The following is a 15,136-nucleotide window of genomic DNA, read 5'->3' as shown; positions in this document are numbered from 1 at the left end:
CAAAATGAAACCATTCCAAAACAATATAATATGCACTAAAATAAAAAAATAATTGCGTATTCTTCTTCAACTTCTCTTTGATATCCCTTTGCGTACGCTTCAGTAATTGTTTAGATTTTACCAACCTAGTCTTTTTTGAATTATAAGTTAAGAAATGACCAGAACGTCTCTTATAGGCTGCAAGTCCGTAGTCATCTTTTAAAATACGTGACATGATTCTAGGTGCTATCTTTATCTGTCGAGATAAAATCTTTTGCTTTCGGACAGGATTTCTTTGAATTCTTTCCCTTACTGCTTTGACTACATTTTTGGTACGAATACTACGTGTTCGGCCATATCTTTTTCTGTCACAAACAGAGGAGGTCTCACTGTATCTATTAATAGTCCGGTACATAAACATTTATCAAATACCAAGGGTAGGGAGAGTTTAAAAATTGCATTTGGCTCCATACCTACTTTGTGTAATGCAAACACAGCGATTCGGTTCTGTTAATCGCCCCACTTTATTTTAATATCACAATATTTTGTACAATGTATGGTACCAAAATGAGAAAACTCAATGAAAAATTATATAAATATGACACATTCCAAATTCAAATGTAATATTTTATTTATTTTATTAGTTACAGTATTTATGTATAGATTAAGTAATTATTTCTAAAGCAAATAAAAAAGCCAAAAAGAAATATATAAGTTACGAATTATAAATACAAATTTACTGAATGATAATAAAAAATCTTAATTAACTAAACTTAAATTGTTTTGGATTATAATATAAAAATAAATTAATCTAAAAAAAAATATATTATAAATTATAATTAAATACACAAAAATATTTTTTGGAACAAAACGTGCAAGAGGTTCAGTGAGATCTGTCAGTCTATCGGAACCTCACAATGCACTACGGACACATGCAGTAAGACAGACAAGAAAAATAAACCAGGCCTATTGTCATGCCTAAAGATACATTCAAATCAAGAATGTTCTAGCTGTCATATGTAAAGAGTTTCACTCTGAATGTTTTCATTAATTGGTTATATTTGAATTAAATCGAAAGTAGTAAGTATTTACCGCCAAAACGACAATTCGATATTAAAGCCCCCTATCTCATGTCTCGGCTACTAATTACCACCAACTTCAAAATTCAAACAACTTTATTATTTGATAAATGAACACGAAGTAGATTGATGATGATGAACAATTAATGAACATTATTACATTTGGGGCATTTTATTTTTGTATTATTATTGTTTAAAATGTCATTAAAATGGAATGTATCAAAATTGCATTCTCATGCACCTAAACACCCTAAACACGTGTTTGTTTACCTACGCACGAAATAAAAAAATATGGAATTAACTACCAATTTAAACCGTATTTTAATTATTTTTAAGCAAGTTCGTGTACATTTAATAAATAAAAAAAAAAAACAATTTCAGCAAAATTAAATCGTGAAAATTGAAGTCAATGCTATTTTATTCTAGAATTATAAAATTTTGAAACTCAAATATAAATATATATATCATTTTTATTTTCAAGTAACATTAACATTATCATAAACGAAATAATTACGCAAGGTACGCTCTTACGGTGATACAATTAGCACGGGTTTACGATCGTTTCCAATAACAATAATGTACTACCACTTAATAACTAAATAATAATAAACTTGTAGCAATTAAGTAGCGTGTTATGTCGACACAGAAATAACTTCTCCCACAGCTATGTATATTGTAGGGAGGGTGTTTTCGTTTCAGTCGTTTATCAGCCGCCAACCAAACGCGCGCGGCTCGCTACGACGCGGAACGTGTCTTCGTGAAACTGCTTTTTCGACTAAACTTTTCCGACGACGCCACGCTACAACGTAGCATATTCATTGTATTTTAATTAAAGTTGATAATTCCAATTTTGATTTAATTTTAAATATAGTTTCTAGTTTATTTGATGTGGTGAATTACGGATATGATCGTGTTAGTGAAGTGAATATTTCAGTATTAATTCCTGGTTGGCAAGGTTGGAAAATAACGTGCAATGTCAACTTTGGGCGCGGGGACACGGGTGTTAATCGTTTTACAAACATACAGTAAGACAGCGGTCTTGCTGTTTACTTCATGTATGCCGTTTACATTAGCACAGTAAACCACGACGGCCTTCTGATAAAGAACAAAGAAAACTTGGGAGCTGTTGGAAACTACGAAAATGGACACGAGGTACTTTACGTTGATAAATATAGTCTAACAGTATGAAGATATAGTTTCACAATTAATTATTCATTCATGCCTAAACTTGTCTTCATTTATTTTTTATTTTTTTAAATAAAACACTTTTAAGGGATTCAATTAGAAGAAATATTTTAACAGTAATTATTTCGTAAAATTAACTTTATTTCGATTCCTCGATGTTTCGTCGATTTTGCAATCAGAACATATTACAGGCGACAGATCAAGTTAATTAAAATTCAGTTATAATTTCACAAGTCAATGATAATATTAAAATATTTTGTTCAAATGTGTGATTCTCTCGTAAAATTCGATTAAAATGTACACACATTTTAATCATCACATCAAATGTATCAATAAACACTATCTTATTATGACTAGATCTAATTTTAGTATTCTAATATAAACAAATTACAACACAAATTATACAATACGCATTCGAGTAATACGAGACACCTAACATGATATAGAACAAGATAAAAAAAAAATGAAAAATGAAAACATTTTTTGTATATTGGAAGGATAATATTAAATTTTAATATTACAGCTTAAATTAGAAACTGTTATGCACGTGTATTAACAACATACTCATCATAAATAAAAATAAATAATATTATTATTAATTTAATATTAGTAACTTTATTGAAATTGTATTTTTAATATTAATTAAGACATAAATTACGTTAATCACTTACATTAAATTTAATACGTAACATCGATAATCAAAAACAGTTTTGTAAAATTAGGTATAGTTTAAAGGTACAATAAGCAATTCAACGCTGGAACTCATAATAATATGATATTATTATTTTATTTAATTGATTTATTGAAGCATTCATGTATATTTTATTGAGCTTGTTTATTATATTAATAGTTAAAATATGGTTTGTATGGACCAAATACTATTAGGGTTAAGAAATACATTCGTATTCGCATTTTGACGCCACATTGCCAGCACTATGTTCCAAAAATATTAGAGGGTTTCCTATAACTCTAATGCACAAAAAAATAAAATTATGGCTATTAGATAAATGCTTTTTTAAATTAATAAAATCTACAACACTGACAAATTATTTATTTGTAACAACTTTTTTATTTTACCCAGCAAACGCTGTTTTGCAACATTTGCAAGTTGTCTAGTGTTCGACCGTTTTTCTTTGACCTCCGACAACCACTAAAACGTGTTTTTATTTTTCGGGTTAATATGTAGCATATGACACTCACAAATAATATAAGTTTCTATTGGTAACATAATTTTTAAAATCGGTTCAGTAGATCCAGAGATTAGCCCCTCTACAATCTCACAAACTTTATCTATACTATAATAATATCTATACTAATATTATAAAGCTGCAGTGTTTGTTTGTTTGTTTGAACGCGCTAATCTCTGGTACTACTGGTCCGATTTGAATGATTCTTTCAGTGTTGGGTAGTCCATTTATGTCCATTTCAAAATTAGGGATCCGTAATAAAATTGCTATTTTGTAACACAAGGTGTAAAATCGAAAACCTATATTTGCGTGCGCTGCAAAAACTATTGACAATAGAACAAAATGATGTACAGGCTATAATATAGGCAATATTTTATTACTTATAAAACTATCGCGTGAATTATAGTTTATATAGCAAAACAACGTTTGCCGGGTCAGCTAGTCTCTTTAAAATATTAGTATAGATATATTATAAATGAATTAATTTCAGTTCATTGCATAGTAAATGTAGCATGTCAGTAACTACCTACTACATTATACGTATCAAAATATAGTACGTTTAAATGTATTTTTATTGGTATAGAATCCTGTTTACTACGTAAATGTAATTGAGAATGTAGGAACATACAAATAGAACTAACATAACAGAGAGAGAACAAATATAACTTAGAAAAGTTACAACACTCTTCATCATTATTATAACATATTTAGTGGGTAATATCAGTTTCAATATAATTTTATAGATATTTTCTTTAAAAAAAAGACATTATTTATACGTTTCGATGAAGCATTTTGACTAACAGGCCAGGTTTATTACTTTAGTATGCGTGAGAGAGCTACTTCTTACACTCGCGATTTGTTAGTCACTTCGTTTTAGTATTCTTGCGTTGCTGAAAATAGAAGTTAACAGTTCACCGCAATTTTTTTGACGAGTTCACAGCTGTCACAGTCTATCTAGACATATAAAACAACTAAGCTCAAATATTAGTTACTAGCTGACCCGGCAAACGTTGTTTTGCCATATAAAGTATAATTCACGCGATAGTTTATAAGTAATAAAATATTGCCTATATTATAGCCTGTACATCATTTTGTTCCATTGTCAATAGTTTTTGCAGCGCACGCAAAAATAGGTTTTCGATTTTACACCTTGTGTTACAAAATAGCAATTTTATAACGGATCCCTAATTTTGAAAAAAAAAATATTCTATAGCCTTTCTCGATAAATGGACTACCCAACACTGAAAGAATCATTCAAATCGGACCAGTAATACCAGAGATTAGCGCGTTCAAACAAACAAACAAACAAACAAACAAACACTGCAGCTTTATAATATTAGTATAGATTACATTAAATTAAATTGTTGAATCTGAATCATGAAACTTAATATTCAGAATGACTTGACAGTTTTATGATATGTCAGATGATGATATTGTCATGTCAGGGATAAAAGACATTTCTGATTTATCTGGTTTAACTGTAATTACTTACCTATTCTTACATTTCCAATGATACAAAATTTCGTAGATCCTAAATATATCTTTTAAAGATCTTTTTTCTTTAGAAGATAAATAATTTTATATGAAATAAAAGTACTTATATTTATTTTATTAAAATAAACCAAATCAATTTTACGCCTTATTTATTTAAAATTAAATTTGTAGAATTTTATGATAATATATATATTAACACTAGTTGACCCGACAGACGTTATTCTGTACATAATAAATAAAATATTCATTTTTATTAATTTGTCAATAATATTTTATTTAAAATCAGAAGAACATCATTGAACATCAATAATTATTTTGTAAAATAGGCTCCCTGTTGTTATAAAGAAATTGTTTCACAGCGGAACTGTCAAACCGTGCGTCAATAAATTTTCTCATAGAAAATAATATGTCCATACAAAACAAATCCCCCAAATCGAAATAAAAACTATCCTATCTCTCAAGTTATAAAAAATTTTAACATATTAAAATTTATTATTATATAATTATTAATCTTTTAAATTTATTTATTATGATTAAATATGAACTGACGAGTAAACATCTGGATGAAATAAAGATTTTAATAAAAAAATAAAAGACAACTTTCTTCATATTAGAAATCACATGGAAACATTTTCAATGAAAATAGTTCTGAAATAATAAATAGTGAAAAACTATTTACGCAGCTTTAAGCGTTACATAAAAAAATACGTTTAAAAAAACCGACTTCAAAAACCCAAAAATATAAAATAACTAAATAGACATTTAATTTAATACACAAGAGGTGTATTATGCAAATCTTATACATTTAGTATTAATAAAATACTATTATTTGTATGTGTTTATATGTATTGATAGGGTTTAAGTCTAGGGTGGCTGTCCTCTTGGGTTATTTGGTTCTAGACGAAGCTATCCCGCTCAAAGTCACGCGTGGCGAAAGTTAGAGAGAACAAACCTATCTTTTGATAGCACATACAAAGGTAATAGATTTGCATAAGAGATATATTAAATTAAATCTCTATTAAGTTATTTTATATATTTGAGTATTTGAAGTCGGTTCTTTTAAACGTAGTTTTCTTGGGTTTTTATTTTTAGTGTCTAATTAATCACGTTAACTATAAGATTTGCGTTGCTTTTTTAATGTCATATATTTAATTATAATTTTTTAAGTAAGTATGAGTAGAGCTAACCGTTCGAGTGTCGTATCGTTACAAAATCTTGTTTGCTTTGTTCAACTCTTAGGATGTGGCTTCATCTACAGGATCTACTTTACAGCTGATAACCTGCTCAACCCCAATATTTGCATTTTAGGAAATAAACTTGAGATGTCGCTCTTGTAAATCCAAACAATTTGTTATCTTTTTTTATAGTGATAACCCTCACTTCTAGGATTAATACACAAAAAAAATTTGAAAAACAAAAAAAAATTATGAACTCAAACTTAGGGACTCAAACCAACTGAGCTAACCGTTCGAGTGTCGTATCGTTACAAAATCTTATATGCTTTGTTCAACTCTCAGGTTGTGGCTGTTATGGGTAGGTCTACGAAAGGTTCCGCGTGCCTTAAACAATATAGATCCCTTATTTCACGTTCTTTTGAGACACTGGGATATCGAGAACGTATTGATAGCTATGAATGACTATGTAAATGATAATAATATATAATCAAACTAAATAAAAACTCCAAAAAGAGCACTACATAAGCTATAATAACATCATCTATGAAACAAAAATATTCATGAAAAATGTTCATAAAATGAAAACTACTAGGCCAAACTATGTTTTACTTAAATTTTATAGAAAACTAAATGACAATTATTCACAAAAATCAGATCATAAATCTCAGTATGATCGGTGTACATATATTAAAAAAAATCCAATCGAATTGAGAACCTCCTCGTTTTCGAAGTATGTTAAAAATAGTCACTCTCACCATACTCACCACGATTGATATTTAAACTAATGTTATTTGAACGAATATTATTATATTATTGAATAATTCACTTATTCCGTTTAATGTCGGCTATTTTAGGATCCATCAGTAGATATCAACACACCTTTTCCTTTGCCGTATACCATTAAGTGTTAATAACGTTGGTAAGACTACAGATAATATTTCACGAAAATATTTGCATAGAATATTAATTTTTGTTTACCGGTATTTTACTACGTCTATTTTTTAATAAAATCATTTTAAAATATAAATAAGATGCCGATCAAACTTACTATCTTATGAAAAAATGCCCTACCATTGTGCGATAAACGCTTTTTTAAAAGTAACGCAGTACTTCCGTCAGATATAAAATCAAATGAAACACTTTTAACCGTTATATACTTAAATGATTTTAAAATTTTAAAATTGTTTCAAAGTGCTCATTATTAATTTTGAAAATCTCCAAGTGTATAATATTTTTATTACTACTTTTGTAATAAATAATAAATAAAAGTTTTCAGTAATTTTCTGACGTTGCGACGTTCGTTAATTTTTTATTGGTTTCTGCGTCCATTATAAGACAGGCAAAGGGTTCGAGCACATACAGCCGTATTCGTTAATATTCGATAACAACTTTTTATGGATATGTGCTAATAATCTAACCTTCAATTTCATATTCTTAATTATTTTATTTAACGAGTGATTTTTTTTAAATTTGAAAGTGGTATTAAAGAATTTTATACAAAATATAAAATGAAAATGATAATCAGAGAAATTTAATGGCGGAATCTCAGGAACATTTTATAACTTCATTAATAAATAAGAATAAAAAAGAAAATTTAGAACCTGATAATGACTTGACCTGTATAAATAATGTATGTATGTAGTATTGTCTAATGAACAATAGATATCAATATAACATTAAGTATATCATTATTTGTAAATTATATAAAATCTCACTTATTAAAATAATACAATTAAAAAAGGATTTTTTCTTAATCTAGGTGAGAATATGCCAAATTTGCAAACAATGCTCTTTAGCAATATGTGACATTAGGTAACACGTTTTTAATTAATGTATATTTAATGTAATATATTTATGTACCTATCTGTAAATTATTCCTAAACATATTTATTACTAAGTTTCACTTCCACCGCACGTAAAGATTATACGCACATACTTTTATTTTGATGCCGATACTAACAGGCCCAGGGAGTCTATTCTGCATATCGTTACATTCATAATTCAAACGCAAATGAATACATTCTGTAAAGTCAATACAGTAAGAAATACATTGTAACAATTAGCAATAACTAGTTCAGTTGTTCAGCTTTAGTATACTAAGATTACAACATGTTTGTTTAATGATATCGCTAAAACAGCAAATACAATGTTTGTTTCTAAAACATTTCAGGATCAGAGCTCATCGGTATCTTCTTTTACTGGAAAATTGAAATGGGGCAGCTTATAGAAGGTTCAATAAACACGTCTCAATTATGCTGAAGTTTGTTTTATTAGCATTAAAGATTAATTAGTAATAACCTCCTTAAAACTACGTACAATTTTTCTACAAAGCCGCAATCATCTAAATATAATTTTCTAGAAATCCCTTAATTGGGGAATTTGGAAATTGAAATAAATGCGCATTTAACATATATAGTGGCTTCTTCTTTTTATTGCTGAGATATAATTATTATTATCATTTTACACTTAAAGCAATAAATAATTAACAGAAATGTTCAAACGAGTACCCAGAAATTAAGAAAAATATTGTTTGAGGTCCGACGACAACAGAAATATTGTTTAAGGTCCGACGATAACAGAAATATTGTTTGAGGTCCGACGACAGCAGAAATATTGTTTGAGGTCCAACGACAACAGAAATATTGTTTAAGGTCCGACGACAACAGAAATATTGTTTGAGGTCCGACGACAACAGAAATCAAAGATGCGACCAAATCGAATCTCTTATCACATCGCTCGAAATTTTGAATCCTAATTTAATTGAGGTACTTCCATATTCAAGAACTCTGCTTTTGATATTGAAGATAAAGTTATATATTTATAGTGTTATACTTAAAAACATTATTTTTAAAAACAAATAATAATCTGTACGGCCGTTTAATATATTAGCAAGAGTTAAGAGCTGCTTCTTATTATGTCTTGGTATTCAATTTTGCAATAAAATTACAGGCCGTATACTAACTAGGACCAAGTATCTCTCCGTACTCTGTGCTAGGAGAGATACTCTCTGTCTCTCTGTCATTGAGCACAAATACAAGAAAAAAAGCTTAGTATAGTATAGTAGATTATATAGAAGAAAATAATGTATGGTTATTGTCTGGTAAGTTAAATAAAAAAAAATAATAAGATATATTATATTCAATAAAAAGATGATACAATATGCGACTTAATGTAAAAATAGGTAAATTACTGGACATAATATCATGGTACATAATTTGTAATTTCTATTCTAAACTTATTCTAGTAACCACAACCATTCAAGGGGATGGTATGAAATTGTAAAAGGATTTGTTCTCTTATTCTGAGCAGCGTTGAGTGAATTCAAGCGAGAAAAATGCCTTAATTTAATAATGTGAAGATTTCAATCGGCCACATTTTAAATTAAAGAAATTCAAACAATCACGATGAAAGTATAACATGGTGGTTTATTAATATATTAAAGCTAGGATTAACATAAAAAACTTTTTAAAGTAAAAACTTCTTTAGCGGCATTGAGCACTTTTCTTGGGATGGGTATAAAATGTTAAACTCTTTTAACACGGCAAAGCAAGGCAATACTTCAAGCCGGCCCACATTCTAGCGCTCTGCAAAGCGTAGGTCCGGCCACACATGGAGTATTGCTGTCATCTCGGGTCTAGCGTACCCCAGTATTAGCTCGATCCATTTGACCGCGTGCAACGCAGAGCAGCTCGAATTGTTGGATACCCAGTCCTCTGTGAACGGCTGGATCACTTGGCGTTGCGTAGAGATGTCGCTTTATTGTGTGCCTTCAACCGCATTTAGCACGACGAATGTTCCGAAGAGCTGTTTCACCTGATCCTGCCGCAAAATTCCACCTTCGCACGAGATGCCACAAGTTAGGATATCATCCTCACCATCTGGATGTGTGATGGTCCTCCACAGTGCGGTTTTCGATGAGCTTCCTTCCACGTACTACAAAGCTGTTGAATGAGCCTCCTTGTGCGGTGTTTTCGGGACGATATGACATGGGTACCTTAAAAAAGGAAGTAAACCTTCCCTAAAGGCCGGCAACACTCCTGTGATTCCTCTGGTGTTGCAAGAGAATGTGGGTGGCGGTGATCACTAGGCTCGCACGCTGCTATGTGCAGGACTAACGAAAGTACGGGCTATTTTTCATAAACAAAAATTTTCTTTCAGTCTGAAGGGCACCTGTCCAATTACTGGGCAAATGAGATTTAACATCTTATGTTTCAAGGTGACGAGTGCAGTTGTAGTGCCACACAGAATTTCTGGGTTTTCAAGAATCCTGAGCGACACTACATTGTAATGGGCAGGGCGTATCAATTACCATCAGGTCAACGTCCTGCTCGTGTCGTCCCTAAAAAAGGTAGATTCAAATACCGACCGCTCCACCGTCAATCACGTATTGAACGCCGGTAAGCGTGCTCTGACTCCACCGCATCATATCTTACCACTATGTGTCGCCTTTTTATCTGTAGTAGTCTGTTCTTGTATATTTTTTACTTACTTTACTCAAGTCTGATTGACTTTTTCATACATTTGATATTACAATATTTCAGTATTAAAAGGGTTAACGATTAAAATTATTATAATTTAGAGGTTTCTTAGAAGCCCCGGAAACATAAAAATAAAACTGATTTAATTAGTTTAACCGTTGTTTCTAGAATTGAATTCGGTTTTATGCAACGATGACATTAACCAGATCTTCAGCAACTTCTAAATGTTATATTTTTATTTGCCACTGATTTAACGGTTCCTTACATTGAAAAACTTTTTCATTTTAGTTTGCAGCCTTTTTAGAAGTTGGCATTACAGGTTTATTTTATTGTTACTGCAGGTATGGTAATATACACTTTGTCAAAATTTAAACAGTCTAAGTACTGTGGATAATGAGATAAGTGAAGAGACGGACGGTCGAACAGATAGGAGAGTTTTAGTAATGGTTGGTAATAGAATATCTTATGACAGGCTTCGTCTTGCTCGCTTAAATTACTATGGCTCGTGGTGACGTCATGGGATGGGTTGATCCCTTCTAAAATAGCCATTAGTATCTGAGAGAGAAGAAACGGCATTAGAAACTCTCCCAGTATTATATTTTGTTGCATTGCTGTAGAACACAACCATTTCGTATAGTTCTTGCCCCTAGTATACTTTGTTCAATAAATCACGTTAGTAGGCAAAACAGTACTTGTTAATTGTTTCTAGTATCATTATATGACGAAGGTCGTACGGACGACGCCGGTCAGTATCCTAAATACAGTCTTACAAACACACGGTATCATTATTTAGCAACAAAAGTTTATTAGCAAAAAACCACACTTGCACCGCACGCCGATTACACGTTAGCCAATTACCGAATCATCTTCGTACTCGCTTGTATGTTGACGTTCCTGGCTTAGACATAATATATAAATTCGTCCACTCTATCTCTATATAACTTTTAAAGACCTCTACACTTCGAACATTTATATATTCTTAACTCCAATCACGGTGTTAGATTGGATACTCAATATCTAAATCAACTATAAATTGAAGTAATTAGTCCCTCCTAAGGAGCCATTTAAAGACATATTTGCGTTCTTATTTCTTCATAAGTAAATGTTTTACTTTTCTTTCAACTTTCATAATTAAGAAAATTAAACTAAATATCTGCAAGTCCAACATTTACTTATAAAGCTTGCCTAAATCAAAACTCTTCGTAAGACTAAAACTCAACACAAACACAATTTTTTCCTTCCATTGAATTTCGTTCGTAGCACGAAGATCTACACAAAAGGGATGGTTCCCGTGTAAATAAAAATCGTGTAAATATGGACAAAACTGAGTGATGAGTTGCGTCATTCAAACTCAGAATACTTTATCAATTGTATAACTTTACAAGTTATCTGGTTCAACTCAGAAAAACTAAATGTATTAATGAACTGGTCTTAATACCTTTATATGGTTTACTGTCTATTTGATTGGTCCATCTAATAAGGTTGAGTTTCCGTGGTAGTCATTGCTTGTGGCGGAGTTATAGCGTGGGTCGTTCCTTTTCCTAGGATATATACGAAAAGAGCGATGGCTGATTTTTTTGGAATAAATAATAATAGTGTAATCTGAAGTCTTCGAGCGTCCTCACGTTGTGTAAGGCCTTGAAGTAGTGCTACAGTTTGAGCTGCTGCCTGAGGTGCCATGCGTGAGGTGATATTGAACGAAAAAAGTATCAAAAATACACGCGCCTGATCAAACGATTGAAAACTAAAACTAAAGGAATGATAAGAAATATCTAACTACCCTCGTTGTAGAAAGGACAACGCTGTTCACGTACTCTAGTCCAAACAGAGCCAATCGTTAGCATTGTGTTCGTTGCTTGGTTGCAATGTGAGTTGTCGATACTCTACAATAATTATATTAATAATCATGAAACGCGTTTTCTGTAAGTATCATTGTGACAGTTGTTGGTCTTATACTTTCTGAGCTTGGTTTATTTGCTGTTCAGTGTATTTAAGTAATACCAGTAATACTATAAAATCAACCCGTAGATAATGGTGTAAGGTTTTACGAGAAATTAATTTAATATTGTACTTTGCAATTGTAAAATGTAAAGAAGGCATAAAAGGCATTTATTTTCTCAAAATTGATTCCTTTAGAATTCTTTTTGATGTCACTTCTGATAACTACTAGATACTACTACCGCTTCGGAAACAAATGGCGCTCTGAGAGAGAAGAAGCGGCGCAAGAAACTCTCCCAGCATTCTTTTTTTGCGCTCTTTTCAATAAAATTATACAACATTGTACAGTGATTTCTATCGCTATAAAATAATCACAATCTAGTCCCAGGCTGTCCCATCATTTACATATTCAGCAGTGGAGTTATAGGATTTACGACAGAGCCATTTTTTTATAAAACATTTATATTTATTTATAGATAATGCCTTTTTTTTATATGACAAGGGGCAAACGGGCAAGAGGCTCACGGGATGGGGTGAGGTGAGGCAACCGCCCATGGACATCCGCAACAACAGGTGTGTCAAGAAATGCGTTGCCGGCCTTTAAGGTGGGAGTATGCTTTTTTCTTGAAGGTCCCTAAGTCGTACCTTTTCGGGAAGACCGCTGCCGGTAGTTGATTCCACAAAGTGGCTGTGCGAGGCAAGAAATTTCAAACAAAACGCGCGGTTGTGGAATGCCAGATGTCTACGTGATGCGGATGGTACTTTGCACGTAATGTCCGATGGTGGAATTCGGCTGCTGGAATCAACCCGAACAGCTCCTCTGAGCACTCCCCGTGATGAATGCAGTAGAAGATGCAGAGAGAACCCACATCTCTACGCAATGCTAGAGAATCAAGCCGATCGGAGATGACTTGATCGTCGATGATTCGAGCCAATCTTCGTTGTATGCGGTCAAATGGAAGAAGCTGGTACTGGGGAGCACCCGCCCAGAGGTGAGAACAGCACTCCATGTGAGGCCGAATTTGCGCCTTATAAAGTTGCAGGTGGTGGCTTTTAGTGAAGTACTGTCTCGCCTTACTGAGTACACCAAGCTTTTTAGAGGCCAGTTTGGCCTTCTCTTCCAAGTGACCACGGAACTGAACGTCGCTCGATATATCGACGCCAAGTATGCCAATACAGGCTGTGGTAGTTAGAGGAGTGATCTCGAATCGAGGGGATACGACAAAGGGAGACTTTTTAGTGGTGAACGCACAAACTTGTGTCTTCTTGGGGTTGAATTGGACTAAATTATGTCGGCCCCATTCCGAGACTTTGCAAAGCATAGTCTCGATTTCCGACACAAGTTTGTTCCGGTTCTCGTCGACGCTATCCCGGGACATGTTGGCACGGCCGGTACAGGAAGCATACCCTGTGCTGTCGTCTGCATGGCAATGAATATTGCTGATTTGCAGCATATCATTGATATGCAGAAGAAACAGCGTAGGGGATAGCACGCAGCCTTGCGAGACACCAGCTTTATGGGTTTTAAGTCGGAGCATGCACCGTTGATAACAACCTTGATGCTCCGATCAGCCAAAAAGCTATTGACCTATTTGCACAACTTCTCGGGAAGCCCATACGATGGCAGTTTCGCTATAAGCGCTTTTTGCCATACCCAATCGAAGGCCTTTGCTATGTCCAAACTCACCGCCAACGCCTCTCCCTTCGACTCAACCGCTTGCGCCCATTTATGGGTGAGGTATGCAAGAATATCACCATCTGAGCGACCCTGATGGAAACCGTACTGGCAGTCGCTGATCAGCTGGTGCCCCTCTAGGTATCCCAAGAGCTGGCAGTTGATGATCGACTCTATTACTTTGGAGAAAATGGAGGTAATGGCAATGGGGCGGTAGTTGGACGGATCTGAGCGTACACCTTTCTTAGGGATCGGGTGCACTAAAGCCGCCTTCCATAATTTCGGGACTACGCCTGATGAGTAGGAGAGCCGGAAAAGATAGGTAAGGACCGGCGCCAGTTCCGGAGCACATGTCCGCAGCACTATCGGGGGAATTACATCGTGCCCGCTCGATTTGTGAATGTCCAAGGTGAGAAGCGCCTTAAGCACGGCACTATGCCGGATTTTTACCTCCGGCATATATGAATCGCACCGCGGAATATGCGGTGGTGGTGCACCTTGGTCATCCAGAGTCGAGTTGGACGTGAAGAGGAAGCCCATGAGATCAGCTTTTTCTTTCGCGTCATGGGCCAGCGAGTCATCATCCTTGTGCAGTGGCGGAATGGCTGGCTGGCAGAAGTTTCCTTGGACAGCCTTGGCGAGCGACCAGAACGCACGAGTTCCCGAGGGAAGGCGTGCAAGTCTCTCGCCAATTCTGCCAATGTGCTTCGACTACGCGTCAGCAATAACTCTTTTGAAGGACCTGGAGGCATGATTGAAGTGTTTTTTAAGTTCGCTGGAATTCACATCCTTAGATACCACCGCATTGACCCAAGCCTGATAGCACTCCTGCTTTCGGCGAGAGGCCATTTTGCAGGAGCGGCCAAACCATGGTTGAGCCGCCGATAGGCACAGAGGAGGATGGAATGAAGAGTTCCATACCTTGCAGTACAACATCAGCAACAGC

The 15,136-nt window shown here is 33.7% G+C and overlaps 1 protein-coding gene across 1 annotated transcript in view; it reads left to right on the top strand.

Annotated features, from left to right (window-relative positions):
- Positions 1 to 1,747: 1,747 nt before the first annotated feature.
- LOC126977114 (substance-K receptor-like) overlaps positions 1,748 to 15,136 on the top strand; it is an 80,335-nt gene continuing 66,946 nt past the window's right edge. Inside the window, exon 1 of the mRNA XM_050825816.1 lies at positions 1,748 to 2,210. Coding sequence (XP_050681773.1) covers positions 2,200 to 2,210 — 11 coding nt within the window. The 5' untranslated portion in view covers positions 1,748 to 2,199. The remainder of the gene's footprint in view (positions 2,211 to 15,136) is intronic.

This window comes from Leptidea sinapis, chromosome 43 (genome assembly GCF_905404315.1).
Source record: "Leptidea sinapis chromosome 43, ilLepSina1.1, whole genome shotgun sequence".
Lineage (NCBI taxonomy): Eukaryota > Metazoa > Arthropoda > Insecta > Lepidoptera > Pieridae > Leptidea > Leptidea sinapis.
Note: the sequence above shows the minus strand (reverse complement) of the source record. Positions and strands in the feature narration are given on the sequence as shown.